Raw genomic sequence first — 24,286 nt, 5'->3', positions numbered from 1 at the left:
ATCTTTTGATGTTGTTGTTTCACGCCCGCTACATCTTAACCCCACTAAACGCTGTCTTTAACAGTCGCTGCTCGGCATTTGGCCAAGCGAAATTATCGCTCGGAGGGCAGTGTGACAGGCAGAGTCTACACACTTGTAAGCTGACTGAACACTCGTTTCTTTAGAACTGCTTGTTGTTGTGTGTTTAGTTTGTTGTCCTTCCCCCGCACATCCGATTCGCATAGTTGGCTACGTACGATGCAAAAGACGTTCGACATACATACAAGACTGTCCATAGTCTCAACACTGCCCATAGACTCAACACTGCCCATAGACTCAACACTGCCCATAGACTCAACACTGCCCATAGACTCACCACTGCCCATAGACTCAACACTGCCCATAGACTCACCACTGCCCATAGACTCAACACTGCCCCATAGACTCAACACTGCCCATAGACTCAACACTGCCCATAGACTCAACACTGCCACATAGACTCAGCACTGCCCATAGACTCAACACTGCCCATAGACTCACCACTGCCCATAGACTCACCACTGCCCATAGACTCAACACTGCACCATAGACTCACCACTGCCCATAGACTCAACACTGCCCCATAGACTCAACACTGCCCATAGACTCAACACTGTCCATAGACTCAACACTGCCCATAGACTCAACACTGTCCATAGACTCAACACTGCCCATAGACTCAACACTGTCCATAGACTCAACACTGCCCATAGACTCATCACTGCCCATAGACTCAACACTGCCCATAGACTCAACACTGCCCCATAGACGCAACACTGCCCATAGACTCAACACTGCCCATAGACTCAACACTGCCCATAGACTCACCACTGCCCATAGACTCAACACTGCCCATAGACTCACCACTGCCCATAGACTCAACACTGCCCCATAGACTCAACACTGCCCATAGACTCAACACTGCCCATAGACTCAACACTGCCACATAGACTCAGCACTGCCCATAGACTCAACACTGCCCATAGACTCACCACTGCCCATAGACTCACCACTGCCCATAGACTCAACACTGCACCATAGACTCACCACTGCCCATAGACTCAACACTGCCCCATAGACTCAACACTGCCCATAGACTCAACACTGTCCATAGACTCAACACTGCCCATAGACTCAACACTGTCCATAGACTCAACACTGCCCATAGACTCAACACTGTCCATAGACTCAACACTGCCCATAGACTCATCACTGCCCATAGACTCAACACTGCCCATAGACTCAACACTGCCCCATAGACGCAACACTGCCCATAGACTCAACACTGCCCATAGACTCAACACTGCCCATAGACTCAACACTGCCCCATAGACTCAGCACTGCCCATAGACTCAACACTGCCCGTAGACTCACCACTGCCCATAGACTCACCACTGCCCATAGACTCAACACTGCCCCATAGACTCAACACTGCCCATAGACTCAACACTATCCATAGACTCAACACTGCCCATAGACTCAACACTGTCCATAGACTCAACACTGCCCATAGACTCAACACTGCCCATAGACTCATCACTGCCCATAGACTCATCACTGCCCATAGACTCAACACTACCCATAGACTCAACACTGCCCATAGACTCAACGCTGCCCATAGACTCACCACTGCCCAATGACTCAACAATTTCCATAGACTCAACACTGCCCATAGACTCACCACTGCCCATAGACTCATCACTGCCCCATAGACTCAACACTGCACCATAGACTCAACACTGCACCATAGACTCAACACTGCACCATAGACTCAACACTGTCCATAGTCTCAACACTGCCCATAGACTCACCACTGCCCATAGACTCAACCCTGCCCATAGACTCAACACTGCCCATAGACTCAACACTGCCCATAGACTCACCACTGCCCATGGACTCAACACTGCCCATAGACTCAACACTGCCCATAGATTCAACACTGCCCCATAGACTCACCACTGCCCATAGACTCATCACTGCCCCATAGACTCAACACTGCACCATAGACTCAACACTGCACCATAGACTCAACACTGCACCATAGACTCAACACTGCCCATAGACTCAACACTGCCCATAGACTCAACACTGCCCATAGACTCACCACTGCCCATAGACTCATCACTGCCCCATAGACTCAACACTGCACCATAGACTCAACACTGCACCATAGACTCAACACTGTCCATAGTCTCAACACTGCCCATAGACTCACCACTGCCCATAGACTCAACACTGCCCATAGACTCAACACTGCCCATAGACTCAACACTGCCCATAGACTCAACACTGCCCATAGACTCAACACTGCCCATAGACTCACCACTACCCATAGACTCAACACTGCCCCTAGACTCACCACTGCCCATAGACTCAACACTGCCCATAGACTCAACACTGCCCCATAGACTCAACACTGCCCATAGACACAACACTGCCCATAGACTCAACACTGCCCCATAGACTCAACACTGCCCATAGACTCAACACTGCCCATAGACTCAACACTGCCCATAGACTCATCACTGCCCATAGACTCAACACTACCCATAGACTCAACACTGCCCATAGACTCACCACTGCCCATAGACTCATCACTGCCCCATAGACTCAACACTGCACCATAGACTCAACACTGCACCATAGACTCAACACTGTCCATAGTCTCAACACTGTCCATAGTCTCAACACTGCCCATAGACTCACCACTGCCCATAGACTCAACACTGCCCATAGACTCAACACTGCCCATAGACTCAACACTGCCCATAGACTCAACACTGCCCATAGACTCACCACTGCCCATAGACTCAACACTGCCCATAGACTCAACACTGCACCATAGACTCAACACTGCACCATAGACTCAACACTGCCCATAGACTCACCACTGCCTGTGGACTCAACAATTCTCATAAACTCAACAATCCCCATATACTGCTTTTTGTGCAACGAGATGATCACATGAGGAGGAAATGGGTGTGGTATCCGTTGTCAGCACTATCCGCTGTCAGCAGCAGCAGCTGGCAACCCAGCTGTAGGCAACGTCTTGTCGATTAAAGTAACAAACTTTATATTTGTATGTACCAGGTAAGGCCCACGGAGCTAAATAGCTCTTATTTCAGAAACGACCTGGCCTTGTAATCATGTGGCAATGTATTGAGGGCAAATACTCTCAACGTGTGATCATGAACGTGGAGGGAAAAACTGGAGGATTCGGAGAAAATCCACGACCTCCTGCAGACCCGGCGAGGTAGTTAACACCTCATAGCCACCGTGATGTTGATGAGAGAGGGACACACAAACTCCAAATATACAGCAGCTGGTGTCAGGATCGGGATCGAACCCAGGACCTCCTGTATACCAGGCGAGGTAGTTAACATCTCATAGCCACCGTGATGATGATGATGATGAGAGACACAAACTCCAAATATACAGCAGCAGGCGTCAGAGTCGGGATCGAATCCACGACCTCCTGCTGACCAGGCGAGGTAGTTAACATCTCCTAGCCACCGTGATGATGATGAGAGAGAGACACACAAACTCCAAATATACAGCAGCAGGCATCAGGGTTGGGATCGAACCCACGGACTCCTGCATACCAGGCGAGGTAGTTAACATCTCCTAGCCACCGTGATGATGATGAGAGAGAGACACCGCAAACTCCAAATATACAGCAGCAGGCGTCAGGGTCGGGATCGAATCCACGACCTCCTGAATACCAGGCGAGATAGTTAACATCTCATAGCCACCGTGGCGTGGTGACGCCGCCAGCACCGCCACCACCGCCACCACCACCGCCACCGTCACCACCGCCACCGCCACCACCGCCACCGCCGCCACCACCACCGCCACCACCGCCACCAAGACCACCACCACCACCGCCACCACCACCAACGCGACCGCGCATCGCCTCGCCTCGGCCAGGTTGAGCGCCAGCGAGATCGCCGACACGGCCATCATGAAGACGATGAAGATGTTCTTCTCGGTGGGGCGCGACAGGAAGCAGTCGACGGCGTTGGGGCAGGGCCAGCGCTCGCAGCGGTAGAGGGGCCGCAGCAGGAGGCCGTAGAGGCCGTACTGGCCCAGCGAGAAGCACAACTCGAGAGCGCAGCGCAGGGACACGCACAGCACGTAGGTACGGAGCAGGGCCCCGCGGAGACGCACGGGAGGAGCCTCCTGCGTGGGGGGGCGGGGGGGGGGAGATGGGGGGGGGAGATGGCGCGTGGATGATGAGTGGGTGGTTGGTGCGTGGGTGCTGCGTGTGTGGTGCGTGGGTGGCGCGTGGGTGGTGAAGGGGTGGTGCGTGGGTGGTGCGTGGGTGGTGAAGGGGTGGCGCGGGGGTGGTACGTGGTTGGCGCGTGGTTGGTGCGTGGGAGGTGCGTGGGTGGTGAAGGGGTGGTGCGTGGGTGGTGAAGGGGTGGTGCGTGGGTGGTGAAGGGGTGGTGTGTGGGTGGTGAAGGGGTGGTGCGTGGGTGGTGCGTGGGTGGTGAAGGGGTGGCGCGGGGGTGGTACGTGGTTGGCGCGTGGTTGGTGCGTGGGAGGTGCGTGGGTGGTGAAGGGGTGGTGCGTGGGTGGTGAAGGGGTGGTGCGTGGGTGGTGAAGGGGTGGTGTGTGGGTGGTGAAGGGGTGGTGCGTGGGTGGTGAAGGGGTGGTGCGTGGGTGGTGAAGGGGTGGTGCGTGGGTGGTGAAGGGGTGGTGTGTGGGTGGTGAAGGGGTGGTGAAGGAGTGGTGCGTGGGTGGCGCGTGGGTGGTGAAGGGGTGGTGCGTGGGTGGTGCGTGGGTGGCGCGTGGGTGGTGCGTGGGTGGCGCGTGGGTGGTGCGAGGGTGATTCGTCGGTGGTGAAGGAGTGGCGCGTGCGTGGGCTTCCTCCTCTATGACCACCTCGTCCTGTGCGCTCTCACAGTGCATCAGTCATGGGAGGGGCAGAGATTCCGCTGTTGTTGTTGTTGGTTGTTGTTGTTGGTTGTTGTTTGTCAAGGCAAGTAGAGAGTGTCGGACAGAGTCTACAGACCTGTCAGCTGACTGAAAACTAATTTAATAACATTTACAGTTGGCAATTGTAAATGTTGTAGTGGGTTTATTCCCCAACTCACCACCGGTTAGTGCTGTACTAGTAGCGAATTGTCACGTTTTGTTTACGTGACAACCCCTCACTAATTGGCTTTGCCTGGTGGTGGCTGGTTCAACGACACATTTATACATTTACACGATCTTCACCCAAAGAACCTCTACTGTGAATAACATTGGTGGTGACAGCCCTGCTGCTGCGTGTTCAACTTCTCGTGTTTAAATTTTGATTTAAAGTTTCCGTGACTGCAGGGATTCATATTCTTGGTTCTTTCGGTAAAGTCACCACGTAGAAGGGAAACAATAAAATAATAAAAATATAAAACAATAAAATTCTCACGACGTTTCGACTGCAACACAAGCAATAATCATCATCATCATGATGATTGCTTGTGTCATCATCATCATCATGATTGCTTGTGTTGCAGTCGAAACGTCGTGAGAATTTTATTGTTTTATATTTTTATTATTTTATTGTTTCCCTTCTACGTGACATTCTCGTGTTTAGTTCGTGGTCATTCCCCCGCATCTCCGATCAGCACGGTTAATTACGTAAGGTGTCAGAGAAGTTCAGCGTACAATAGCACAAATTTGCGACGTGTATTTTTAAACGTCGAGAGTGTGGCTGTAGCGAAGATGACGATAGCGGAGAGCCATCTGGACCGGGGAGCGGTGGCGCAGCGGTTAGCGCTACGCCGCCCTACGAACTCGGCGACCCGAGTTCGATTCCCGCTCACGGCCAACAACATCGGTGACGATTACCTGAACCGGTCTTGGGCCTCCCCCCTAGGTCTACTCAGCCTCAAATGAGTCCCTGGTGCGGTGTGTAGTAAACATCGCCACATGCCCCACCAGTCTGCTAATGCTTTACGGGGAAATCGTTGTCTTCGACAGGAGAGAGAGAGACACGGAGACAGATCAGCTACCCCAACATCAGTTACCTCTGAATTATCGATCTGCACCGCGGGTTACTACTCATCGTGGTCTTCCTTCTGTTCGAGGCATCTGCTGTCCTGGTAAATCTGTGGATCATCTTTCCAGGGACATCGTAAGTTCTGGTTATTGTCCGGTGCGTAACGATGACAATAATTGTAATAGCACACCACGCAAGTCAATGGATGTGCACATAATCTAATCTGATTGTATATTTATAGAGATCGCCTTCGCTCAAGGCGCTTGACATAGCTGACTCAATGATGACAGAATGGAACGATGCAGTCGATAGGGGCGTTATTGAGGAATGAGTCAGCAGCAGCCATACAGGGGGTACTTTAGGGGATAATGAAAGGGGCTCTAGGGGAGGGACGGGAAGGATTGAAGGGGCGAGGGGAGGGAAGAGAATGGACGAGAGATGTCCACCCCACGCTACCACAGCAAGTGTTTTTCGCCGCCACGGTGGCTAGGAGATGTTAACTACCTCGCTGGGTTTACAGGAGGTCGTGGATTAGATCCCGACCCTGACGCCTGTTGTATATTTGGAGTTTGCGTGTCTCTCTCTCTCTCTCATCATCATCACGGTGGCTAGGAGATGTTAACTACCTCGCCAGGTATACAGGAGGTCGTAGGTTTGATCCGGACCCTAACGCCTGCTGTATTTTTGTAGTCTGCGTGTCTCTTTTCCCGTGGTCGCATGGATTTTTCTCCGGATCCTCCGGTTTTTTCCCTCCACATTTAGACTCAACACTGCTCATAGACTCAACACTGCACCATAGACTTATTACTGCACCATAGACTCAACACTGCCTATAGACTCAACACTGCACCATAGACTCAACACTGCCTATAGACTCAACACTGCACCATAGACCTATCACTGCCTATAGACTCAACACTGCACCATAGACTCATCACTGCACCATAGACTCATCATCACTGCCTATAGACTCAACACTGCACCATAGACTCATCACTGCACCATAGACTCATCATCACTGCACCATAGACTCATCACTGCACCATAGACTCATCATCACTGCACCATAGACTCATCACTGCACCATAGACTGTTTGTTGTTGAAGTGTGTTCGTTTGTTGTCCGTCCCCCGCACATCCGATGAGCACGGTTGGCTACGTACATAGAAGTTCAACACACATCACCACCACCATCATCATCACCACCACCACCATCATCATCATCACCACCATCATCACCACCATCATCATCACCACCATCATCACCATCATCACCACCATCACCATCATCATCACCATCATCACCATCATCATTACCACCACCATCATCACCATCATCATCACCACGATCACCACCATCACCACCATCATCATCACCACCATCATAACCATCATCACCACCACCATCACCACCACCATCACCACCATCATCATCATCATCCCCACCTCGTCTCCTCTCCCATTGTCCTTGCCGTCCTCTCCGCCTTCGGCCGCCGCCGCCGCGGAATCCGCGGCCCTCCCCTCGGCCGCCCCCCTCGCCCTCCCCTCGGCGGCGGCGCGCGCGCGCCGCTCCCTCCTGCGCGCGGCCGCCCGGGCGCCGTGCAGCACGTGGCCGAGGTAGGCGAGCGACGGCGTCGACACGAAGACGATCTGGAGCACCCAGAGGCGCACGTGCGACACGGGGAAGGCGGCGTCGTAGCAGACGTTCTCGCAGCCCGGCTGCAGCGTGTTGCAATGGAAGTCCGACTGCTCGTCGCCCCAAACGCTCTCGGCGGCCGTGCCCAGCACGAGCATGCGGAAGACGAAGAGCACCGTGAGCCACACCTTGCCCAGCGCCGTCGAGTGCTCGTGCGCCTGCTCCAGCACGCCTCCCAGCATGCTCCAGTCGCCCATTGTGACGTCGGCGGTGGCGGCCTATAGGGGGCTGGGGGTAGACAGATGGGGAGGTAATGGGTGCGAGATGGTCACGGAGAGATGGGGAGATGTTCATGGGGGAGATGGTAATGGGAGAGATTGTAATGGCGGGATTATCATGAAAGAGATGATAATGGATAGATCGTGCAAGAGACGATTATAGGATTAATGATAATGGAGATATGTTAATGGGAAGATAAAATAGAGAGATGATAATGAGAAGATGAAATAGGGAGATGATAATGGGAAGATTAAATATAGAGATGATAATGGGAAGGATGATAGTGGGAGAGATGATAATGGGGGAAATGATCATGGAGAGATTATGATGAGAGAGATGATAATGGGAGGATGATTATGGGAGGTGGTGAGGATTGGAGGGGAGTTGGAAGGGGAAGGGCAGCAGCAGCAGCAGCAGGAGGAGGAGAGACACCGGATAGGAAGGAGGGGGGTGTGGAGTCCGTGGGAGGGAGAGAAGAGAGAGAGAGTTCGGATGAAGCGGATGGGTCGGTAGGTGGCGCAGTGGGTGATTGGGTGGGTGGTTAGATGGGTGGACGATTGGGTGGGTGGGTGGTTGGGTGGTTGGGTGAGTGGGTGGTTGGGTGAGTGGGTGGTTGGGTGAGTGGGTGGTTGGGTGAGTGCGTGGTTGGGTGAGTGGGTGGTTGGGTGAGTGCGTGGTTGGGTGAGTGGGTGGTTGGGTGAGTGGGTGGTTGGGTGAGTGGGTGGTTGGGTGAGTGGGTGGTTGGGTGAGTGGGTGGTTGGGTGAGTGGGTGGTTGGGTGAGTGGGTGGTTGGGTGAGTGGGTGGTTGGGTGAGTGGAGGGATGTAAGATTGCGTGTGTGGATGTTTGGGAAGTGGTGGGGCAACAGTCAGCGCTACGAACCCAGCGGCGCGAGTTCGATTCCCGCTCACGGCCAACACCAATGGCGATTATCTGACCGGGTCCTGGGCCTCCTCTAGGTCGACTGAGCCTCAAATGAGTACCTGCTGCGGTGCATAAACATCGCCACTGGGGAGACAAAGGCGGTCGGGCGTGGTGCTGGCCACCCACCCCCTCGTGTGCCGTGCCGGCCTTCGTAGGTGCTCACTAACAGCACTTACCCCTACAGCCTGTTAAGGCTATGTGGGGGATCTTTGTCTTTGTGGATGGCTGTGTGTGAGTGTGTGTATGTGAGTGTGTCTGTATGAGTGTGTCTGTGTGTGTATGTGTGTGAGTGTCTGTGTGTCTGTGTGTATGTGTGTGTGTGAGTGTGTATGTGTGTGAATGTGTATGTGTGTGAGTATGTATGTGTGTGAGTATGTATGTGTGTGAGTGTGTATGTGTGTGAGTGTGTATGTGTGTGAGTGTGTATGTGTGTGAGTGTGTATGTGTGTGAGTATGTATGTGTGTGAGTGTGTCTGTGTGTGAGTGTGTGTGAGTGTGTCTGTGTGTGTGTGTGAGTGCGTGTGTGTATGTGTGAGTGTGTTTGTGCGTGTGGGTGTGTGTGAGTGTGTCTGTATGTGTGTGAGTGTGTCTGTGTGAGTGTGTCTGTGTGTGTGTGTGAGAGTGTGTGTGTATATGTGTGTGAGTGTGTCTTGCATGTGTGTGTGTGAGTGTGTGTGAGTATGTGTGTGAGTGTGTCTGTGCGTGTGTGTGTGTGAGTGTCTGTGCGTGTGTCTGTGAGAGATGTGTGTGTATGTTTGTGTGTGTGAGTGTGTGTGTATATGTGTGTGTATGTGTGTGTATGTGTCTGTGCGTGTGTGAGTGTGTCTCTATGTGTGTCTCTGTGTGTGTATGTGTGTGTATGTGTGTGTATGTGTGTGTGAGTGTGTCTGTGCGTGTGTGTGTGAGTGTGTCTCTATGTGTGTCTCTGTGTGTATGTGTGTGTATGAGTGTGTGTGTCTGTGTGTGTTCGTGTGTCCGGCAAAACAACCCCCTACCTCCTCGTCGGTGCCGGACGGTAACGCTGTGGTGAGCAGTGCCATGGGGGGAGGGCCAACTGAGATTGGCCATCCCCCTCATGGTGTTGGTAGCCACCACAGCGGCCAAAGGGGGCTCTGGACGGGTGTGATGGGCTGGTAACCCCTCCACCTTCAAATAATTACTACTAAACCAAGAAAAAAATATCCAATTTAGCTTCTGAAAGAGCAAAAAGCCACTGCGGGTGGCCATGTGGAATGTTCGAACGCTCACTTCGGATGAGAGGCTGCCACTCCTCTGTCGGGAGGTGGACCAATACCGCCTGGATCTCTGTGGTATTCAAGAGGTCTGGTGGACCGGCTCTGGCTCCTGCCACCATGAGGGATGGACAGTCCTCTACTCGGGGCAGGAGAATGGCAAACACCAGGGAGTGGCTCTTCTTCTGAACAAAATGGAGGGGGTGTGGGAGCGTGGCAGTGAGGTGAGGGAAGCTATAAGCCCCAGGCTACTTTGGGCTCGTTTTCCCATCAACCAGAGGCGAGGAGTGGAGGTCGTGGTTATTTATGCCACCATTGAAGATGAACATCAGTGGAGGAATGCAAGCAGGGCCGATGAGTCAGATGCCTTCTATGGCCTCCTGTCCCAGGTGCTGGCTAAAGGGGCCGCTTGGGATAGAGTCATCCTGTTGGGCGACTTTAATGCCCGAGTGCGTCATGATGCTGGCACCTGGCCTGGAGTGATTGGAGGGCATGGACCAGATCAGTTCAATAACAACGGTAGGAGGCTGCTAGACTTTTGTGCAGCCCATGGGCTTATAATTACCAACACACTGTTCCATGGATGCACACCGGTCAAAGCAAGAACATCTGGTGGACTATATAGTGACAGAAGAGCGGATGCAGGCCCATGTCCTTGACACCAGAACCTACCGTGGAGCTGATCTGCCCTCTGACCATCTGCTTGTTATCTGTAAGATGCGCCTGCCATTTTTCAACTCCGGTGGTGGGTGTACACCCAGGACCCCATTCAAACCCACAGTGGCCTGGTCTCAGCTAGCTGATGAAAGTTGCAAGCGAGAATTTCATCATCGTTTGAAACTGGGGTTGGCATCGTCCCCCACTCCTCCTGATGCTGAAGGGAAATGGGTGAGGATTCGGACTGTGACTCATGCAGCTGCAATGGCTGCGTTGGGTACACGGTTCAGACCTCCTCAGAGACCCTAGCTAACAGAGGAGTTGTTCTCTTATCGTCTACAGCATCCCACATCAGAGAATGAGGGGGCTGCCCGCAGCCTTTGCTCGGACGTTCAGAAAGCCGTGAGGCGTTGCAAGGATGGGTGGTGGTCGTGGTTTTCTGAGATGGAGTCTTCCTCAGTGGTCCACGATCACAAATCACTCTTTAATTCCATCAAAAAAGTAACTTGCAGCACCACACCTATCGCCATCATTAGATAAAAGAACGGTGAACCGACCCCCAGGAACAGGTTTGGAGATTTTCTGAGCATTTCTGCGAGGTATTGGGAGAGATGAAATCCCTCAGTTTGGAAAACATTGGGCAAAGTGAGGATGACCCTGCTAAGGCTGCAGTGCCTCAAATATTGGAGGAAGTAGTCACCCCCTGTGAGTGGCTGGCTGAGATGCCATCTGTTGAGTACTGAAGCTAATCCAGAGTCTGAGACCAGGAAAGGCACCGAGCAGATATGATCTCGCAAGCAAAATGCTGAGGGAGGGTGGCGTTTGTGCACAGACTGCCCTATATGACATCATAACAACGGTCTGGATCACTGGATGGGATTGGAAGGATGCGCTAGTGGTCCCCTTCTTTAAGAAGGGGGACCGCGCAGACTGTAACAACTACACAGGCATCTTACTCCTCAGTGTACCGGGAAAGGTCCTGTTAAGGATTATTCAACATCGCCTTGCCAGGCACGCTGAGGAGATGCTTGCAGAGCCCCAATGTAGTTTCAGGAAAAGGTGGTCCTGCACAGATGCCATACTTTCTGTCCGTAGGGAATTCCAACAAGACCTACATCTCTACTTTATTAACCTGGTCAATGCCTCTGATAACATCAGTAGGCCTAGAATCTGGGTTGTTCTTCGTGCTTTTGGAGTCCCATACTCGCTGCTCACAATCATCATGGACCTTCATGGTGGTGAGTAGGCCTGGGTAAAACTATGTGGCCAGGAGTCGGAGCCATTCCCTGTTCGCATTGGGGTGCGACAGGGATGTCCTCTGGCTCCCACATTATTTAACATCTATTTTGACCACGTAGTTCATGAAGCCTTCGATGACTGTACCGGACGAATTTCCGTCTGGTACAGATATAATGGAAGGCTAATCGATGCCCGGGTGTGGTCAAGGGATGGCTCCCTGGTCAACCATGTTATGTATGCCGATGATCTGGTGATTGCTGCTCACTCAAAGGAGGAGTTGGAGATGCTGCTGCTGAGACTGGAGCATGCCACTAAGAGCTGGGGCCTTACCCTCAGCCCCACCAAAACTAAGCACCTGCCTGGGTATTTTGTACCATCAGACACTCCACCCCCACAACTCCCAATTGGTGATGGGGCAGTTGTGGAGAGAGTGGAACATTTTCCATACCTGGGCAGTGTGCTCATGACCAGCTCCGGTTTGACAGCAGAGGTCTTACTCCCTATCAGTCGAGCGGCATGATCTTTTCATCGGTTGCGTAATGCTGTGTGGAAGCTACCTGGTCTATCACTCCACATGAAGCTTCGGGTCTTCTCGACCACGGTCATGCCCTCCCTTCTCAACGTTTGTGAAACGTGGACCCCCCTAATGGAACATCTTCGCCAGTTAGAAATATTTAGCCTGGCCTGCCTACGGTCGATCTTGGGTTTAACCAGGCTAAATTGTGTGAGGAGCTCACAAGTCCTTGATAGATCTGGACAAAGTTGCATCGGTGAGCTCCTCCAGCAGGCAAGGTTGCGTTGGCTGGGTCATGTAGCCCGCATTTCTAGCCACCGCATGCCGAAACAGCTTTTTTTCGGCCAGATAGATGGGGCTAAACAGGCGCGGCAGGGGCTAGAGAAGAGATGGAGTGATGTGGTACAGGAGGATGTGGAGCTGAGTGGACTTGCAGTTGGAGGCAGTTGCCCTCCAGCAACAGCAGAGGGCAGAGGAGTGACGCTCACAACAACGAGCGTAACGCAAGGTGGCTAAAACACAGCAAGTTGGCACAGTAGGGGGCACAGGTGGGTGAGTAGGTAGCTGGGTGAGTGGGCAGGTGGGTTAGACGGATGATGAAATTAAGGGGTGGGAGAGTGGCTGGATGAGTCGTCTTCACACCTTACTGCCTCAGAAGTGACGACATCACATGCTTCTCCAACTATATTGAAGACCCGAGCCAAGGAGGAGGGTCTCCCAACGACTCTGTGGCTGTCGCCTGATGCTGCTGCTGGTTGTTGTTGTTGTTGTAATTGCCGAAGAAACGTCACGGCAAACTCAAATTGTAAACATTGTGGTGGGTTTACTCTCCAACACACAACCGGTGTGTGGCTGCACTAGTAACAACTTGGCCACGTATTGTTTACGTGACAAACCCTTACGAATTGGGCGAAGTGCGGTTTGTGAATGGGCGAAGTGCGGTTTGTGAATGGGCGAAGTGCGGTTTGTGAATGGGCGAAGTGCGATGTGTGAATGGGCGAAGTGCGGTTTGTGAATGGGCAATGTGCGGTTTGTGAATGGGCGAAGTGCGGTGTGTGAATGGGCGAAGTGCGGTTTGTGAATGGGCAATGTGCGGTTTGTGAATGGGCGAAGTGCGGTGTGTGAATGGGCAAAGTGCGGTTTGTGAATGGGCAATGTACGGTTTGTGAATGGGCAAAGTGTGGTGTGTGAATGGGCGAAATGCGGTTTGTGAATGGGCAAAGTGCGGTTTGTGAATGGGCAAAGTGTGGTTTGTGAATGGGCGAAGTGCGGTTTGTGAATGGGCAAAGTGCGGTTTGTGAATGGGCAAAGTGCGGTTTGTGAATGGGCAAAGTGCGATGTGCGAATGGGCAATGTACGGTTTGTGAATGGGCGAAGTGTGGTGTGTGAATGGGCAAAGTGCGGTTTGTGAATGGGCAATGTACGGTTTGTGAATGGGCAAAGTGCGGTGTGTGAATGGGCGAAATGCGGTTTGTGAATGGGCAAAGTGCGGTTTGTGAATGGGCAAAGTGCGGTTTGTGAATGGGCAAAGTGCGGTTTGTGAATGGGCAAAGTGCGGTTTGTGAATGGGCGAAGTGCGGTTGGTGAATGGGCGAAGTGCGGTTTGTGAATGGAAAAGTTCAATAGTGCTGCAGTCGGGGAAGCGGGTGACGAGGTCACTGAGTAAGTGAGCGAGTGAGCTAGTTAATGAGTTAGTGAGAGGGTGATTGAGTTGGTGAGTTACCGAGTATGTTGCGTGGGTGATTACGCGTGTGAGTGAGTGGTCCTGGGCCTCCCCTAGGTCGACTCAGCCTCAAAATGAGTACCTGGTGCGGTGTGTAGTAAACATCGCCACTGGGGAAACAAAGGCGGCTGGGCTTGGTGCTGGCCACCCACCCCCTCGTGTGCCACAGTGCCGGCCTTCATAGGTGCTGCTACGTTTCCCTAATATCACTTTCCCCAACAATCTGTGAAGGCTACACGTAGTGATCGAGTGTGTGGCCGAGTAAGCGTGTGTGAGTAAGCGTGTGAGTCAGTCAGCGACGGTGCAAGTGAGCGAGTTGGTGAGTGAGTGTGAGTTGGTGAATCAGTAAGCGTGGGAGTGAGTTGTCGAGTGTGCGTGCGTAGGTGAGTGAGTGAGCGAGCCAGTAATTACAGAGTGAATTGGTAAGCAAGTGACGGGGTGGGTGGGTGGGGAGGTGAGTGAGTGGGTGATTGGGTGGGTGAGTGGGTGGGTGAGTGGGTGAATGGGTGGGTGAGCGGGTGAGTGAGTGGGCACATGAGTCGGTAGGTGAGTGGGTGAGTGGATAAGTGGATGAGTGAGTGAGTGGGTGAGTGGGTGAGCGGGTGAGTGGGTGAGTGAGTGGGTGAGTGAGTGGGTGAGTAGGTGAGTGAGTGGGTGAGTGAGTGGGTGAGTGGGTGAGTGAGTGGGTGAGTGAGTGGGTGAGTGAGTGGGTGAGTGGGTGAGTGAGTGTGTAAACGATTGGATAGGGTAAGTGCGAGGCTATCCACGAGTTGAGTGAGTCACTTGAATTGAGTACTGCCCTTCTCAGAATGAGTGGCTGAGAATGTGAATGATCGAGTGCGCTCCTGTAAACAAGAATGAATGAGTGGACGGGTGAATGAGTGGGATTCGTGAATGCCTTGCAATCAGCGTGAGCTCCGTAGTAAAAAAAATACTGCATTGTATACACCACTCACAATTATATACTTGTATCGTGCATTGGGCTATTGCCCGATACGTTGATTTTTTATTTTAAGGCTATACAAACAGTGTTGTTGTTACAGAGACTTTTCTATTTAAGAACGTTCTACTTACGAACTTGCAGAGATTCAAACAAACCTGTCCCCGTATGTCCAGTTGCCTGTACGGACCAAGAGTCGTAAGTTCAAACGCCGGGCAAATAGATGGCTGTGGTGGCATCTACGTCTGCAAAACGTGGAGAACCAGTGGCATCTACATCTGCAGAACGTGAAGAACCAGTGGTATCTACATCTGCAGAACGTGAAGAACCAGTGGCATCTACATCTGCAGAACGTGAAGAACCAGTGGCATCTACATTTGCAGAATGTGAAAAACCAGTGACATCTACATCTGCATAACGTGAAGAACCAGTGGCATCTACATCTGCAGAACATGAAGAACCAGTGGCATCTGCAGAACGTGAAGAACCAGTGGCATCTACATCTGCAGAACGTGAAGAACCAATGGCATCTACATCTGCAGAACGTGAAGAACCAGTGGCATCTACTTCTCAAGAACGTGAAGAACCAGTGGCATATACATCTGCAGAACGTGAAAAACCAGTGGCATCTACATCTACAGAACGTGAAGAACCAGTGGCATCTACATCTGCAGAACGTGAAGAACCAGTGGCACCAACATCTGCAGAACATGAAGAACCAGTGGCATCTATATCTGCAGAACATGAAGAACCAGTGGCATCTACAGCTGCAGAACATGAAGAACCAGTGGCATATACATCTGCAGAACGTGAAGATATGGGCATCCATAGAGATACATAAGGATGCATAGAGGCTCCGATATATGTAGATATACAAATAGACTCATCGACACAGAGACTCTTAAAGACTCATACAGATGCATAGAGGCTCATGGAGATAATAGAGCGTCATGGAGATACATAAAGACGCATGGAGATACATAGAGACTCATGGAGATACATAGAGACACATGGAGATACATAGAGACACATGGAGATACATAGAGACTCATGGAGATGCATAGAGACTCATGGAGATATATATAGACTCATGGAGATACATAGAGACTCATGGAGATACATAGAGACTCATGGAGATACATAGAGGCTCATGGAGATACATAGAGACTCATGGAGATACATAGAGACTCATGGAGATACATAGAGACACATGGAGATACATAGAGACTCATGGAGATGCATAGAGACTCATGGAGATACATAGAGGCTCATGGAGATACATAGAGACTCATGGAGATACATAGAGACTCATGGAAATACATAGAGACTCAAGGAGATACACAGAGACTCATGGAAATACATAGAGACGCATCGGGACTAATAGAGATCAGATTCCGAATATTTTCCTGGAAGAATCCAATGAGCTATAAAGCTCTCTGTCACAGACGGCAGATCAGAACGTCACAAAATCAAACAGTACAACAAAAAAGACACGATAAATGATAGGCAAGGTTATCACTTTAAAAACACATATACAACAAAACTCGACATTTACTGTTGTATTTTACGAGGGTAAGGCCCACTGAGCCAATTCGATTATTTTTCAACAGCGACCTGCGGGCGAAGTTTGACCCAAGGCCCTGCCCGGCCGACTCAACAAATGTAACTGAGACTGAAAACATGAGCCAAGGTCATATCTTTAGTGGAGTGGAGTGAGTGGAGTGTGTGGAGTGGAGTGAGTGAGTGGAGTGGAGTGTGTTGAGTGTGTTGAGTGAGTGGAGTGAGTGGAGTGAGTGAGTGGAGTGAGTGAGTGGAATGAGTGGAGTGAGTGGAGTGAGTGAGTGGAGTGAGTGAGTGGGGTGAGTGAGTGGAGTGGAGTGAGTGGAGTGAGTGGAGTGGAGTGAGTGGGGTGAGTGAGTGGGGTGAGTGGAGTGAGTAGGGTGAGTGAGTGGGGTGAGTGGGGTGAGTGAGTGGAGTGAGTGGAGTGAGTGGGATGAGTGGGGTGAGTGGAGTGAGTGGAGTGAGTGGTGTGAGTGGGGTGAGTGGAGTGAGTGGGGTGAGTGTAGTGAGTGGAGTGAGTGAGTGGAGTGAGTGGAGTGAGTGGAGTGAGTGGAGTGAGTGAGTGAGTTGGGTGAGTGAGTGGAGTGAGTGGAGTGAGTGAGTGGAGTGAGTGAGTGGAGTGAGTGGGGTGAGTGAGTGGGGTGAGTGAGTGGGGTGAGTGGAGTGAGTGGAGTGAGTGGGGTGAGTGAGTGGGGTGAGTGAGTGGAGTGAGTGGAGTGAGTGAGTGGAGTGAGTGAGTGGCGTGAGTGGGGTGAGTGGAGTGAGTGGGGTGAGTGGTGTGAGTGGTGTGAGTGAGTGGAGTGAGTGGAGTGAGTGGAGTGAGTGGGGTGAGTAAGTGGGGTGAGTGGGGTGAGTGAGTGGGGTGAGTGAGTGGAGTGAGTGAGTGGAGTGAGTGGAGTGAGTGGAGTGAGTGGGGTTAGTGAGTGGAGTGAGTGGGGTGAGTGAGTGGGGTGAGTGAGTGGAGTGAGTGGAGTGAGTGGGGTGAGTGGGGTGAGTGAGTGGGGTGAGTGGGGTGAGTGAGTGGGGTGAGTGGGGTGAGTGAGTGGGGTGAGTGAGTGGAGTGAGTGGAGTGGAGTGAGTGGGGTGAGTGAGTGGAGTGAGTGGAGTGAGTGGGGTGAGTGGGGTGAGTGAGTGGGGTGAGTGGGGTGAGTGAGTGGAGTGAGTGGAGTGAGTGAGTGGAGTGAGTGGAGTGAGTGAGTGGGGTGAGTGAGTGGAGTGAGTGGGGTGAGTGGGGTGAGTGAGTGGAGTGAGTGGAGTGGAGTGAGTGGGGTGAGTGGAGTGAGTGGGGTGAGTGAGTGGGGTGAGTGAGTGAGTGAGTGGAGTGAGTGAGTGGAGTTAGTGGGGTGAGTGAGTGGGGTGAGTGAGTGGAGTGAGTGGAGTGGAGTGAGTGGGGTGAGTGGGGTGAGTGGGGTGAGTGAGTGGGGTGAGTGAGTAGGGTGAGTGGGGTGAGTGAGTGGAGTGAGTGGAGTGAGTGGAGTGGAGTGAGTGGGTGAGTGAGTGGAGTGGGTGGAGTGAGTGGAGTGAGTGGGGTGAGTGAGTGGAGTGAGTGGAGTGAGTGAGTGGAGTGAGTGAGTGGAGTGAGTGAGTGGGGTGAGTGAGTGGAGTGAGTGAGTGGAGTGAGTGGAGTGAGTGGAGTGAGTGGGGTGAGTGGGGTGAGTGGGGTGAGTGAGTGAGTGAGTGGAGTGAGTGGAGTGAGTGGAGTGAGTGAGTGGAGTGAGTGGAGTGAGTGGGGTGAGTGGGGTGAGTGAGTGGAGTGAGTGGAGTGAGTGGAGTGAGTGAGTGGAGTGAGTGGAGTGAGTGGGGTGAGTGGGGTGAGTGAGTGGAGTGAGTGGAGTGAGTGGAGTGAGTGAGTGGGGTGAGTGGGGTGAGTGAAGTGAGTGGGGTGAGTGGAGTGAGTGGAGTGAGTGGGGTGAGTGGGGTGAATGGGGTGAGTGAGTGGAGTGAGTGGAGTGAGTGAGTGGAGTGAGTGGAGTGAGTGGGGTGAGTGGGGTGAGTGGGGTGAGTGGAGTGAGTGGAGTGAGTGGGGTGAGTGAGTGGAGTGACTGAGTGGAGTGAGTGGAGTGAGTGGGGTGAGTGGGGTGAGTGGGGTGAGTGAGTGGAGTGAGTGGAGTGAGTGGGGTGAGTGGGGTGAGTGGGGTGAGTGAGTGAGTGAGTGGAGTGAGTGGAGTGGAGTGAGTGGGGTGAGTGGGGTGAGTGAGTGGAGTGAGTGAGTGGAGTGAGTGAGTGGAGTGAGTGAGTGGGGTGAGTGAGTGGAGTGAGTGAGTGGAGTGAGTGGAGTGAGTGGGGTGAGTGGGGTGAGTGGGGTGAGTGAGTGAGTGAGTGGAGTGAGTGGAGTGAGTGGAGTGAGTGAGTGGAGTGAGTGGAGTGAGTGGGGTGAGTGGGGTGAGTGAGTGGAGTGAGTGGAGTGAGTGGAGTGAGTGAGTGGAGTGAGTGGAGTGAGTGGGGTGAGTGGGGTGAGTGGGGTGAGTGAGTGGAGTGAGTGGAGTGAGTGGAGTGAGTGGAGTGAGTGAGTGGGGTGAGTGGGGTGAGTGGAGTGAGTGGGGTGAGTGGAGTGAGTGGAGTGAGTGGGGTGAGTGGGGTGAATGGGGTGAGTGAGTGGAGTGAGTGGAGTGAGTGAGTGGAGTGAGTGGAGTGAGTGGAGTGAGTGGGGTGAGTGGGGTGAGTGGGGTGAGTGGAGTGAGTGGAGTGAGTGGGGTGAGTGAGTGGAGTGACTGAGTGGAGTGAGTGGAGTGAGTGGGGTGAGTGGGGTGAGTGGGGTGAGTGAGTGAGTGGGGTGAGTGGGGTGAGTGGGGTGAGTGAGTGAGTGAGTGGAGTGAGTGGAGTGGAGTGAGTGGGGTGAGTGGGGTGAGTGAGTGGAGTGAGTGGAGTGGAGTGAGTGGAGTGGAGTGAGTGGAGTGAGTGGAGTGGAGTGAGTGGAGTGAGTGGAGTAGAGTGAGTGGAGTGAGTGGAGTGAGTGGAGTGGAGTGAGTGGAGTGAGTGGAGTGAGTGGAGTGAGTGGAGTGGAGTGAGTGGAGTGGAGTGAGTGGAGTGAGTGGAGTGAGTGGGGTGAGTGGAGTGGAGTGAGTGGAGTAAGTGGAGTGAGTGGAGTGAGTGGAGTGAGTGGAGTGGAGTGAGTGGAGTGAGTGGAGTGAGTGGGGTGAGTGGGGTGAGTGGGGTGAGTGAGTGAGTGAGTGGGGTGAGTGAGTGAGTGAGTGGAGTGGAGTGAGTGGAGTGAGTGGAGTGAGTGGCGTGAGTGGAGTGAGTGGAGTGAGTGGAGTGGAGTGAGTGGAGTGAGTGGAGTAAGTGGAGTGAGTGGAGTGAGTGGAGTGAGTGGGGTGAGTGGGGTGAGTGGGGTGAGTGAGTGGAGTGAGTGGAGTGAGTGGAGTGAGTGGGGTGAGTGGGGTGAGTGGGGTGAGTGAGTGGAGTGAGTGGAGTGAGTGGAGTGAGTGAGTGGAGTGAGTGGAGTGAGTGGGGTGAGTGGGGTGAGTGGGGTGAGTGGGGTGAGTGAGTGGAGTGAGTGGAGTGAGTGGAGTGAGTGGAGTGAGTGGTGAGTGGGGTGAGTGGAGTGGAGTGAGTGGAGTAAGTGGAGTGAGTGGAGTGAGTGGAGTGAGTGGAGTGAGTGGGGTGAGTGGGGTGAGTGGAGTGGAGTGAGTGGAGTAAGTGGAGTGAGTGGAGTGAGTGGAGTGAGTGGAGTGAGTGAGTGGAGTGAGTGGAGTGAGTGAGTGAGTGGAGTGAGTGGAGTGAGTGGAGTGAGTGAGTGAGTGGAGTGAGTGGAGTGAGTGGAGTGAGTGAGTGAGTGGAGTGAGTGGAGTGAGTGAGTGAGTGGAGTGAGTGGAGTGAGTGGAGTGAGTGGGGTGAGTGGAGTGAGTGGAGTGAGTGGAGTGGGGTGAGTGGAGTGAGTGGAGTGAGTGGGGTGAGTGAGTGGAGTGAGTGGAGTGGAGTGAGTGGGGTGAGTGGGGTGAGTGGAGTGGAGTGAGTGGAGTAAGTGGAGTGAGTGGAGTCAGTGGAGTGAGTGGAGTGAGTGGAGTGAGTGGAGTCAGTGGAGTGAGTGGAGTGAGTGGAGTCAGTGGAGTGGAGGTTTCGCTGCGAGAAATCCTCGCAGCGAAACCTCCACGCGTTTGGAACCCCCTCTTCGGAATCGACGCAGTGAGAGAGAGGAGAGAGATGAGAGAGAGATGAGTTTTGAGTTTACGAAGAAAGTAGCACAGATTGACTTTGTTGCACAATGGGAAAACACGTAAAATATTTCATTTAAACAGAGGGTGGGGTGGGTTTCATAAAGCAAAGCATTGAAAAATAAAACGAAATGATGAACGGAGCAAAGTGCCGACTACACCGAGCATCTTCTTGATTCCTCTGATCGTCAAAAGGAGAGGAGAGAGATGAGAGAGAGAGGAGAGAGATGGATATGAGAGAGAGGGGAGAGAGAGAGAGGGGAGAGAAAGAAACGCATCCAACACGGCAAACAGGTCACGTTAGCGACGGTGTTTCTCGACAAACTACGAACTCCCTCGGCGGGGTGTGGGAGCCTGCTTACTCACCTGTCCACTCGTCCGCCTCCTCGACTCTCCAAATCGTCGCCCCCCTCCACTCGCAGCTACGCCAGCTCAGGGCACAGAAATCGCCCCACTGTGAGCGGGGGGGGGGTCTATCTTAGCAGGACCACCACCACAACCACCACGGATTTACTCTCCTCCAACGCCACCAATCTTCCTCGAATTGGCAACCGCGTCCGGCCACGAATCCCGTGACATTTTTTGTTGTTGTTTCGTTTGTAAAAAAACTAAATAATTGTTTTTTGTTCACGCACGACAGAGAGACGCCACGCACACACACACACAGAGAGACACAAATTGACAATGCGCTTATTTAAGTGGGGAGGACGAGGGGGGGGGGTAGAGGAAAGGGTTGGTTATCCTATAGGAGAGTCCCACATATTGTGGTGGTGGTTGGTGGTGGTGGTGGTGTTTGGTGGTGGTGGTTGCGGTTGTGTTGGTGGTGGTGGTGGTTGGTGGTGCTGGTGGTTGTTGGTGCTGGTGGTGGTGGTGGGTGGTGGTGGTGCTGGTGGTGGGTGGTGCTGGTGGTGGTGGTGGTGGTTGGTAGTGGTTGGTGGTGGTGGTTGCGGTTGTGTTGGTGGTGGTGGTTGGTGGTGGTGGTGGGTGGTGGTGCTGGTGGTGGGTGGTGGTGGTGGTTGGTGGTGGTGGTTGCGGTTGTGTTGGTGGTGGTTGGTGGTGGTGGTGGTTGGTGGTTGGTGGTGCTGGTGGTGGGTGGTGGTGCTGGTGGTGGTGGGTGGTGCTGGTGGTGGGTGGTGGTGCTGGTGGTGGTGGGTGGTGCTGGTGGTGGTGGTGGGTGGTGGTGCTGGTGGTGGTGGTGGGTGGTGCTGGAGGTGGTTGGTGGTGGTGGTGCTCGGGTTTTGGCCGTGACAAACCCGTGGCTTTCCCCACCCCTCCACCACCACGCCCACAGACACAAAAACGTGTCCGTGCTGATTGCTCTGTTTGCGGACAGCAGCAGCAGCAGGTGCGCCCCTCGCTCTGTCTTAAATAGGCGCCGCTCGCCGTTGCCGCTCGCCGCTGCCGCTGTGTATTTGTGGGAGGCGGTGGGATGGGTTGGAAGACAATGCCCCCACCTCCCCCCCCCGTCTCGTGTCGCCTCTGCCCTGTCACCTCTACTCGCTGCCTTCATTGAGTCGCTGCGGTGCCTTTAAAAAGACCGTGGCCTGCCGTAACGTGGCGGGGTGGTGTGCGTGGCTGGGCAGTGGAGGGGGGTGGGGGTTTGCACTGGCTAACATTAGAACGGGGCGCGTGTGTGGGGTGTGTGGGTGTGAGGTGTGTGGGTGTGGTGTGGTGTTTTGTGTGAGTGGTGTGTGGGTGTGGTGTGTGTGTGGGGTGTGTGGGTGTGGTGTTTTGTATGAGTGGTGTGTGGGTGTGGTGTGTGGTGTGGGGTGTGTGGGTGTGGTGTTTTGTGTGAGTGGTGTGTGTGTGTGGGGTGTGTGTGGGGTGTGTGTGTGGGGTGTGTGGGTGTGGTGTGGTGTTTTGTGTGAGTGGTGTGTGTGTGGGATGTGTGGGTGTGGTGTTTTGTGTGAGTGGTGTGTGTGTGGGGTGTGTGGGTGTGGTTTTTGTGTGAGTGGTGTGTGTGGGGTGTGTATTAGTGTGGGGGGGGGGTGTGGGGTGTGTGTGTGGGGTGTGTTAGTGTGTGTGCGTGTTGTGTGTGTGGGGTGTGTGTGTGTGTGTGTGTGAGTGGTGTGTGTGGGGTGTGTGTTAGTGTGGGGTGTGTGTTAGTGTGGGTGTGGTGTTTTGTGTGAGTGGTGTGTGGGTGGGGTATCTGGGTGTGGTGTGGTGTTTTGTGTGAGTGGTGTGTGTGTGGGGTGTGTGTTAGTGTGTGTGCGTGTTGTGTGTGTATTAGTGTGGGGTCTGTGTGTGTGGGGTGTGTGTGTGTGGTGTGTGTTAGTGTGGGGTGTGTGTGTGTGGGGTGTGTGTGTGTGGTGTGTGTTAGTGTGGGGTGTGTGTGTGTGGGGTGTGTGTGTGTGTGTGTGTGGTGTGTGTTAGTGTGGGGTGTGTGTGTGTGGGGTGTGTGTGTGTGTGTGTGGTGTGTGTTAGTGTGGGGTGTGTGTGTGTGGGGTGTGTGTGTGTGTGTGTGGTGTGTGTTAGTGTGGGGTGTGTGTATGTGGTGTGTATTAGTGTGGGGTGTGTGTGAGTGGTGTGTGTGTGTGTGGGGTGTGTGTTAGGGTGTGTGTGAGTGGTGTGTGTGGGGTGTGTGTTAGTGTGGGGTGTGTGAGTGTGAGTGGTGTGTGTGTGTGGGGTGTGTGTTAGTGTGTGTGCGTGTTGTGTGTTGTTGTAGTGTGGGGTGTGTGTGTATGTGGGATGTGTGCATGTGGTGTGTATTAGTGTGGGGTGTGTGTGTGAGTGGTGTGTGTGGGGTGTGTGTTAGTGTGTGTGCGTGTTGTGTGTTGTTGTAGTGTGGGGTGTGTGTGTGTGGTGTGTGTTAGTGTGTGTGCGTGTTGTGTGTTGTTGTAGTGTGGGGTGTGTGTGTGTGGTGTGTGTTAGTGTGTGTGCGTGTTGTGTGTTGTTGTAGTGTGGGGTGTGTGTGTGTGGTGTGTGTTAGTGTGGGGTGTGTGTGAGTGGTGTGTGTGGGGTGTGTGTTAGGGTGTGTGTGAGTGGTGTGTGTGGGGTGTGTGTTAGTGTGGGGGGGGGGTGTGAGTGTGAGTGGTGTGTGTGTGTGGGGTGTGTGTTAGTGTGTGTGCGTGTTGTGTGTTGTTGTAGTGTGGGGTGTGTGTGTATGTGGGATGTGTGCATGTGGTGTGTATTAGTGTGGGGTGTGTGTGTGTGAGTGGTGTGTGTGTGTTAGTGTGGGGTGTGTGTGAGTGGTGTGTGTGTGTGGTGTGTGTTAGTGCGGGGTGTGTGTGTGTGGGGTGTGTGTTAGTGTGTGTGTGCGTGTTGTGTGTGTTAGTGTGGGGTGTGTGGGGTGTGTGTGTGTGAGTGGTGTGTGTGGGGTGTGTGTTAGTGTGGGGTGTGTGTGTGTGGGGTGTGTGTTAGTGGGGTGTGTGTGTGTGGGGTGTGTTAGTGCGGGGTGTGTGTGCGTGTTGTGTGTGTGAGTGGTGTGTA

At 53.2% G+C, this 24,286-nt stretch overlaps 1 protein-coding gene across 2 annotated transcripts in view; it reads right to left on the bottom strand.

Annotated features, from left to right (window-relative positions):
- The window catches only part of LOC116955954 (gap junction alpha-5 protein-like), a 29,680-nt gene extending 7,705 nt beyond the window's left edge, over positions 1-21,975 (bottom strand). The window contains exons 1-3 of one of the 2 annotated variants that reach the window (XM_032977315.2): positions 21,224-21,975; positions 7,447-7,924; positions 3,937-4,197 (exon numbers count right to left, since the gene is read on the bottom strand). In XM_032977315.2, coding sequence (XP_032833206.2) covers positions 3,937-4,197; positions 7,447-7,893 — 708 coding nt within the window. In that variant the 5' untranslated portion in view covers positions 7,894-7,924; positions 21,224-21,975. Of the gene's footprint in view, positions 1-3,936; positions 4,198-7,446; positions 8,454-21,223 lie in introns of those variants that run through there. The other variant, XM_076053627.1, reaches the window with a different exon arrangement.
- Between the last annotated feature and the right edge of the window lie 2,311 nt (positions 21,976-24,286).

This window comes from Petromyzon marinus, chromosome 62 (assembly GCF_048934315.1).
Source record: "Petromyzon marinus isolate PM22_M1 ecotype Great Lakes invasive population chromosome 62, UKy_Petmar_22M1.pri1.0, whole genome shotgun sequence".
NCBI classification, from domain to species: domain Eukaryota; kingdom Metazoa; phylum Chordata; class Hyperoartia; order Petromyzontiformes; family Petromyzontidae; genus Petromyzon; species Petromyzon marinus.
This window is presented reverse-complemented; position numbering and strand designations above follow the sequence as displayed.